At 39.9% G+C, this 8,893-nt stretch overlaps 1 protein-coding gene across 1 annotated transcript in view; it reads left to right on the forward strand.

The window, feature by feature from the left end:
* LOC145392655 (uncharacterized) overlaps positions 1-7,013 on the forward strand; it is a 189,019-nt gene extending 182,006 nt beyond the window's left edge. The window contains exon 11 of the mRNA XM_080266976.1: positions 6,824-7,013. Within this exon, the coding sequence (XP_080123102.1) occupies positions 6,824-7,013 (190 nt within the window). The remainder of the gene's footprint in view (positions 1-6,823) is intronic.
* Positions 7,014-8,893: the final 1,880 nt, after the last annotated feature.

An 8,893-nucleotide genomic window follows, 5' to 3' on the forward strand; every position in this document is an offset into this window, starting at 1 on the left:
TGTCTCTTGTCACAGTTCACCTTGGCGCCATCTTCAATTATGCATGCAAGAGAAACGTGGAATCTACACTTTATGTTTCATAGCCAAAATTATGAGCACTGGGCAAAGTAAGAGGGTGGGGTTGGGCCACTTATTAGAAAATAACATTCCACTAGAACGATGGTAGTTAACTATATGAGCTATGTTGATACAGTCATGCCTTCGGAAGAAATCACTGTCGATTGTTCTATATACTGCTGCTTCCAACAAGGCAAAGGGGAATAATCCATAATGAGAGGTAAAATACCAACCTGTTAAAGACTGAAAACATTCCACAGGGAATGCGGGATGGTCTCTACGGAACAGATACGGAACACTGACATATTTCTATACAAAAAGTCATGATGAATTAATAAACATACAAGAATATAAGGATTCCCCAATTTGCATGGTTTGACATTTTACCCCATACATCTCTTTAAAAGACGTACAAGGAACAGTTGTGCCAATTTTTAAGCGACTTTTGAAGGAATAAAGGAAAGATATACATCTGCACACACTCATATAGGCTACATACGGTAGAAATACAGAAATTACCAGGAGAACTTTTCATCTGGCTGAGGAGGTACACCGTGTTATCACTGTAGTGTGTCAGATTTACGTGTGGATACAGTCCCTCACTCCTGCCACAGCATCCCGCCATTATTCTCACACAATAACTACCTACGGTCACAAGTGAAGAAAAATTATCCAACCTTGAGTATTAACTTTGAAGCAGTAATGACACTTCATAAAATGAGATTCGATGCAGTGATAACAAGGTACAGTACAGTAGGTATCCTTTATCAAAAAATTGGATTCTATTGTAATTTTTAGTACCGTCGCATACTTGTGCATGACGCATCAGGTAACACTTTCTGACTACTGAGCACTACTAGAAACAATGTTATTGCTTTCTATATGAAAAATTCGTTGAACAAATATATTTTTTATTCCTCTATTTATGATAATTCGTATTCTTTGCTAGCTGCCTGTCTTCTATCTGTCTGTTATACACTGCTAACGTTTTTAAGATAGAATGCTGAAGGTTTGCGTTGAGTATAAATACCGTCAGTGAAAGGTTTTATTAACTGTATTCTTTTATGACTCAAAGTCCGAAGCTTGCTCTACCCCTTTAGTCGTTCCCCTCCTCCCTTTTTGCCGGACATTCCTATGGGCCGGGCCTTGAAACGCCACTGTCACTAAGTTACTAAGTCCTCAGTTCCTGAGAATTTATTATCTTTCGTCTGTCAGCTCAGCACGCAACACGCCTACATGGTCGTACTGAAGATTCGTCTGACGTGAGTGTAAGTTAAGTTTTGATAATTTGCAAATTTGGTGTTTAGTCCGTGGGAATGTATAGTGGAAGTTGATATCTGATGGGATAGTTTCTAAAGGGTGTCACGATCCGGAAGGTTTGCTCTAAGATACACACACTTCGAGATTTGAAAGTTGTCCTAAAACGTTGGCAAAGTTTTAGTATGCTTGGCCAGTTTGACCAAATTTGGAGAGTGCAGACTTTTACCCCGATTTTAACCTTTCTTCCTGTAAGTTAGGGTATGTATATCTAGTTAGCTGCGGAACAGTTTCCCTCAGACCTTCTCAGTGCTTACGCCTCTAGTCTCTGAAACACAGTTGTCCTAGCATCTCAACGTGAACAGATGTTGAATTTGTCAGCTTTTCTATTAAGCTTGTTTGTAAGGACGATGTTTTGCAGGCTATCAGGATTTCTTTTTTTCTGTTGAGGATTAAATTTGAAGAAAACAATGAATAATGAAAGAAAAGCGTTCGAGACCCGAATGCTAATCGCCCGCCAGAATATGCTGATGGCCAAGTACATGATTTTGACCATATCTTGATACCATGAAGGTTTTAAGTTGATAGTTCAAGCCGTTCATGATATGTAACGGTGGTAAAAGGCGTCGGTAAAGACTACTTGATCTTTGGCAACCATTTTGGTTACCTTATCCTTGACCCCGAGTGCACGTTTTCGAACTCGTCCAAGAATTTAGCCATATCTTGATACCATGAGGGGTTTCGTGTTGACATTTCAAGCTGTTCATGAGATACAATGGTGCTAAAGGCGGGCAATAAAAATTTGTTGAACTTTGGTAGCCATTTTGGTGACACTGACCTTGACCCCGAGTGACCACTTTTGAACTTGGTTAAGATTGTGGCCATATCTTGATACCGTGAAAGTTTCATGTTGATAGCTTAAGTCGTTCATGAGATAATGGGAACACACACACACACACACACACACACACACACACACACACACACACACACACACACACACAGAGGAGGGCAAAAACATTATCGTTCCACCTTGTAAAGGCCGGCGATAACAAAACTTTACTCACGGGGAAGAGACTTGCGTCCTGCAATAGTTTCATACTCAGCATATCAACCATGCCACTACCTGCGCACCCATTACAAGTGGCTTATGCTGTTGGTATATTCTTACTTCCTCATAACAATATTGTTCAAGTTAAGGGAGATCTTTTGTAACGAAGGGGTAAATGTAAATTGTATCTAACCCGCCAATTGGAACAGTCTGTCCTAGGCTGAATAAAATTGAATGGATGTTGTAAAAAAAAACAGCATGTAATAAATAGGTAAGGGGACTAAACGGAATAAGTTAAGATATGTAATTCTTCACGTATCCTCGTGCTTCAAAGCAATTTTTTTTTCTTTCTGAAAACCAGCTGATGTAAATTAAATTCCCTACTTTCACGTTCTTGCAGCAAATATTTCATCTCTCCTGTTAAATTACAAGTTCATCGCCCTTCCCCGTGCTTCACCTGTGCCATTTCACTGCTTGTAAGGTCCGTCATATCTAAAAACACGTATTCCTATAATATTTGATGATCCAGTTATATCTCGGCGACGGTCTGGTATTGAAATTCAAGTAGTCAACTGGGAAGGTTTGCAAGTGGGAGGGATGCTGGGTTTCCGGAATTGGGCTTCATAATGACTGGAGCACACTGGACCAAGGACCGGCGAACGGCACTCGCTTCCACAACACATTCTAAAACAGTATGTTTCCTACCCTGCAAAATGGAACTGGAAGAATCAGAATCTTATTTTAAAAAAGACTCAAGAACAAGGGGAAAGACGATGGACATAACTTTCTCATGGTCGGCAAAACTTCACCTAGTTTATTCCAGTTATCATCAGGCGATTACATTTGGCTAAAGTGGGTAAGTGTGTTTGGGACCTGAATGAAGAAAGCTCATAGTCAGATCCACCTGACATCATAACATGCATGTGCCAAACGCTTGGCCTTGGAAATATTCGAGTTTTAAAGATAGTTTTTTTTTGCCACGATCGAGTGTACTGTACATGGTGTGGGGCGAGTTATAATCGTCGGGGTGGTCTGATGGGATGAAGTTTACCCAGTTAGGCTTCTGCGGCCTCTAGTTAGGTTTCTGGTCAAGCTTAGTGTAATGGCTAGCGGATGCGGCGAAGGTCTCCCAGGCCTGAGCGTGATGGTAAGTGGTAACATTAACCCTTTCATGGCAGGGAAAAAGCTAACATTCTGGTCCAGCGAACGCCACAGGTTTGTATTTTTTCTGAATGTAAATAAAAAACGATATTTATAACTAATATATGAGATACCGGTAAATATGCTGGAGGAAATAAGGCTAAGGACAGTTAAGGACCCAGTAAGTTAATATCTAGTTAATGGTCAGTATAAAGAGTAATCGATGACACGCGAAGCTAGAGACAGCAGGCAGATACTAAAGACTGGAGGGATAAGGGGGAAAAGGCGGGTACTTGAGGGGTGGAGGAAGAAGGGGAGGGGACGGTACTCGTGATTAGAGGGAGGGAGGAGGATGTCGGTACTGCTGGGTAGAGGGAAGGTGTTCAGTACTGGAGGATGGAAGGAAGGGAAGATAGTTGCTGGAGTATGAAAGGAAAGGGGGGAGGATAGATACTTGTGGATGGACATGGGGTGTTCAGGTGCTGGTGGGTGGATGGAGACAGGGCAGGTAATTGTGTGTGCATGGCGACAGGTACTGATGTTTGGTCATAGGATGGTATGGGTACCGGTGTGGACAAAGGGTAATGTAGGTATTGGTGGATGGATGGAGGGGAGGGGTCGGATATTGGTGGATGGATGAACGGAGAAGACAAGTACTGGCTCGTGGACTGAGGTCGATCAGGTGCTGATGAGTGGATGAAGGGAGGGAAGGCGACAGATACTGAGTCAAGTGTGGATGGGGGAAGGGGAGGGAGCAGGCACTTTTAGGTGAAGGGAGGGATGGGGGGAGGGACAGTATGAAAGAAGGGTATTGGTTAGTAGAGGGGTGGGGTAGGAAGTATGCTGCTAGAGAGTTGAGAGAGGCAGGAAGGAGAGATAATACAGCAAAGTGGGAGGGAGAGGGACTGAAGTGAAGGTAATGGCTGTAAGGGGGAGGGGTTTGAGCAGCACCTGTTCCTGTACCGAGCTAAGCAGGGTATTAGCAATATGGGCAACCCCTGGCTCAGGCCATTTGCCCTGAGGGCCGGAGGGGATTCCCGGGTAAATGAAACTATTAATATTTAGAGACGCACCACTTGCCCATTACTTGTGCTCAGACAGAACCATCATGTTTATATGTTACAGGCAGACTGTGAAATCAGTCACTTTGTGAAATGCCTAGGCAATTCGAGAAATCAGTCTAAATTGGGATGGGTTAATTTAGGTTAGGTTAATTTAGGCTGCGGCTAGGTTAGGCTGGGATAATCTAGGTTAAGTTTAGGTTAGGCTAGGCTAGGTTTGGTTAGGTAACGTTAGGTTAGATTAGGTTAGGTTAATTTAGATGAACTTAAGTTACTTTCAGCTTTCATCTAAATCACCCTAACCTAACCTAAACTAACCTAACCAAACCTAGCCTAACCTAATTTAACATAACCTAAACTAAACTTAGATTATCCCAGTGTGAACCTAACCGCAACCTTAATTAACCTAACATAAATTAACCCATCCCTGTTTACACTCACTTCACGAATTGACCAGGCATTTTAAGAAATGACTGATTTCACAGTCTGCCCGTAACATATACATACAAGCTTGTATTTTGTCCTCTTGGGTGCCGTGCATATACATTACTGGAAGTTTAATGCTGCATTACTGTAAATTAACTCGAATGCAGTTCATGACAGTTAAGCTTCCCATCTGTAAATGATTCATGTTTGCAATTCCGTTCCTAAGACCTAGCTCTGAGGACCGTATTCATGCTGACACTTGAGGCGTCGTAGAACGTTTTTTTAACATGATTTCATTGCATATTACACAATGATGTTCTTGTTTATCTTGCTTGTATCTATCTATCTATCTATCTATCTATCTATCTATCTATCTATATATACAGTATATACATTAAAAGAAATATATATATATATATATATATATATATATATATATATATATATATATATATATATATATATATATATATATACATAATATATATATATATATATATATATATATATATATATATATATATATATATATATATATATATATATATATATATATATATATATATATATATATATAATATATATATATATATATATATATATATATATATATATATATATATATATATATATATATATATATATATATATATATATATATATATATATATATATATATATATATATATATATATATATATATATATATATATATATATATATGCTTAAGCAGCTAGACCCTCCGCGGGGGCTGGGCCTTCAGCACAGACTGATTGTCGCTTAGTTAGCCATGTCGATTTATTAGCAGTTTTCTCGAAAATGCGTTTGTCTCAGCCAGACAGGCACACAACACATAATAAAGTTGTACACTGACGGTCAGGAAGACTCCCGTCCCCGACCATAAGGAGTCTTCCAGGGGTCGTTTTTAAGGAAATCCCCTTGGCCGAGACATTAGCCACCAATGCGAGAAATTTCTTTGATAGCAAGTTGTTATTTAGTGCACTTTTGGAGCACTTTGGTGCTGAAAACACAGGCTTGTTGTAGCGAGCTATTCTGATGGTTTGTAATGCACCATGAACTAATAAGCTGTTGGCATGCACTGCTTTGGTGGTCAAAACACATCACACACACATAGCCAGCTCTCATGGTTCAGTTCCGAATGGCTGCATCATACCTGTCGACGGCGGGCGGTGGAGATGTGTTCAAGAAGGAGTGAAACACTTTAACCCACTAAAACCTCCCCTCAGAGTGAATAGTGTTTAACGAGTTTTGCATGTAACTTTTTTTTTTTTTTTTTTTTTTTGGGGGGGGGGGGGCACGTCCGGAGGCGTGTGCAAAATTTGGTGGAAAACGACCGTGTGGAGGAGGATGGAGGCAACCCCCCCTTCTCTCTAGTAGTTGAAACGACGAAATGACTGTGATGCTGGATTATATATCTAGACCTATCCTTAACACGGACACTTAAAGATTCAGGTGTGGCCAACATTACATATTTTAACCTTGATACTGTGTTGTATTGTTATGTGTTTAGTAAAGTTGGAAATAAACTGACAAGGAAGAATCGCTATGATCTCTCTCCTATGCCAGAGAGAATGCAACCTGCAGGGCCGTGTTTTAAGTAGCTTATGAAATATAACATTTATTCGCAGTGATTAAGTCTGCATTTTCCACTTCATTGCACCATTTTTCTATGTAAACTTCATTAACACTAGAAGGATATAAGATTCAAGAGAAATTTTAAGTGTAAAATGCAAAAAACAAAAAGCTACAAAGAGGTGCTACAGTCTCCCACGTAATCTGCAATACGACCCTGATCCGTGTCTCCCCACAGGTACGTGATGAAAGGCACAGAGTCCGTGGTGAACTACACACCGGTGACCGAGCTGGACTACGGCACGCTGCTTTGTTGGGCCAAGAATGACATCGGACGTCAGATCGAACCCTGCGTCTTCCAGATCGTAGCGGCAGGTCAGCTACAACTTCATTTTAGTTCACAAGACTTCAGAAGAGACAAAATGTAGTCGTCTACAGGCTAAGCTAAATTAATATCTACAGGTCCATAATTTAAATAATATAACGTACTGTTGCACTACTTGTTTCACCGAGCGACCCGGCCAGCATTAAATTATCAGCATACTTCTCGAATGTGTACTCAGTAACATTACTCATATTTGTCTGTTACGTGATTCATACTTCTATTAATCCAGTATATATATTTTTCATGTAACACCTTACATCTGCACCACTAGTACGGAAGTGTGGTGAAGTAATTATCTAGACAGTACACTGAAATCACAAAACTCGATAATCATAATCTCACAGTTAAATTCTACGTAAATTAAGCAAAACTTCTGAAGGTTATTTTTGTATTAGAAGTAAAAGGAAAGAACTGTATGCTGTCTTAATCTAGTACTGTTCTTAGCTACCACGATTTGTCTTTATATAACCTACTCACTCCACGTAATACAAATTCTCCAGTCCAGCTATTCGTACAAGGACTGATGTTAACCCACTCGTAGCTGTGTTTTCATCATATGTTGTTCCTGCTGCACATGTCAATAAATTGACAATTTGGAATCCTGCTTGTCTGTTCTCGACCAAAGACACAACACCTGTATATTAAGAAAACAGTGAGTATATGGGCCTGGCACTGTAAACACTGAACCGTCACCACTGACCTGATTTTCGAGACAAGTCTAGTATTATATTTCAGGTAACGGGAGATGGTTTTATCCCACTTATAATGAGTCACGGGAGCCTGGGTTTTCATTACAATATAAATTAAAAATAAAACTCGAATAACAATTAGTATTACCAGCCAAATGACTCTGTATTTTGAAGAAACGAATCTTAAACAGTGAAACTACCTACAAAATATTATGCTGTGGGATAGGTAAGGGCAGCTGAAGAGACAAATACTTTCAGTATTTATGTATATACCTGTACGCTTAAAGAAATATGGAAGAACATAAACGTACCGTCTAATACCTGAGTAAACTCTTCAGCCCTCCATAATTTGTGCCATGGATTCTGCTTACACCATAAGCAAATCCCTAACTCGAAGAAAGTTGTAGTCAGGGTTTCACGCGGTTTGTTAATCCGATATCCAGTGTAGAGGAATTAAATCGAAACTTGTTAAAGTACACAATATACTGTTCATAACAGAAAGCTTAGAAATAACGCGTACTGGCTGCACGAGTCATTAATGCAGACAGTCAGATTTTGCTAAAGTCCAGTCTTACCCCGGAGTATGAAACGAAATGGTTGAACTTAAATCCACGAGGTTTCCAGTTGCAACGCTAGGTGAATAGGGATAAAGCGGAAACAAACTTTATCCAAAAAGGCCATAGAATCGAGCTTCTGTTCTTCCAGCCGCTAACTGACGTGCTATCCACTAACTCCTCCAAACAGCTTTTGTTGAGTTACTTGCACAACCCAGAAGAGTTTCGAATTTCCAACAGCAGGTCGTCGTTCGGCATGAAACTCTGGTCTATTCAGCCAAGAATAAAAAGTTGAGCAGGAACCACGGCTCACGAATGTAGCTATACCGATAATTTTTCATGCGTCAAGTATCAGTTTATTTGGGCTGCATTTGGGGTTATAAAAATCAGATACCTATTGCTTTCTTTCCGCTTGTAAAAGCTTAGCTAAATATCTCCAGGTTTTCCTACTTATAATTGGACATTTTCTTACTGTACTTAACCTAGATTCCTAGAATTTATATACATAGGCCGTAATGTGAAAGAGCTAGAGTATTTGGCGTGCCCCGGGACTTGCAGCACCAAATTCAGATGAGCAAATACTATTAAATCAACATGGGTCTGATTCTTAACTGCTGTGGAGCTGCGGCCATTGATGACTTTACGAGTTACTTAACAGAGGTCAATTTTGCCCATCAGTT

Source organism: Coenobita brevimanus, chromosome 23 (assembly GCF_032717465.1).
Source record: "Coenobita brevimanus isolate Jiangsu-jjx chromosome 23, ASM3271746v2, whole genome shotgun sequence".
Lineage (NCBI taxonomy): Eukaryota > Metazoa > Arthropoda > Malacostraca > Decapoda > Coenobitidae > Coenobita > Coenobita brevimanus.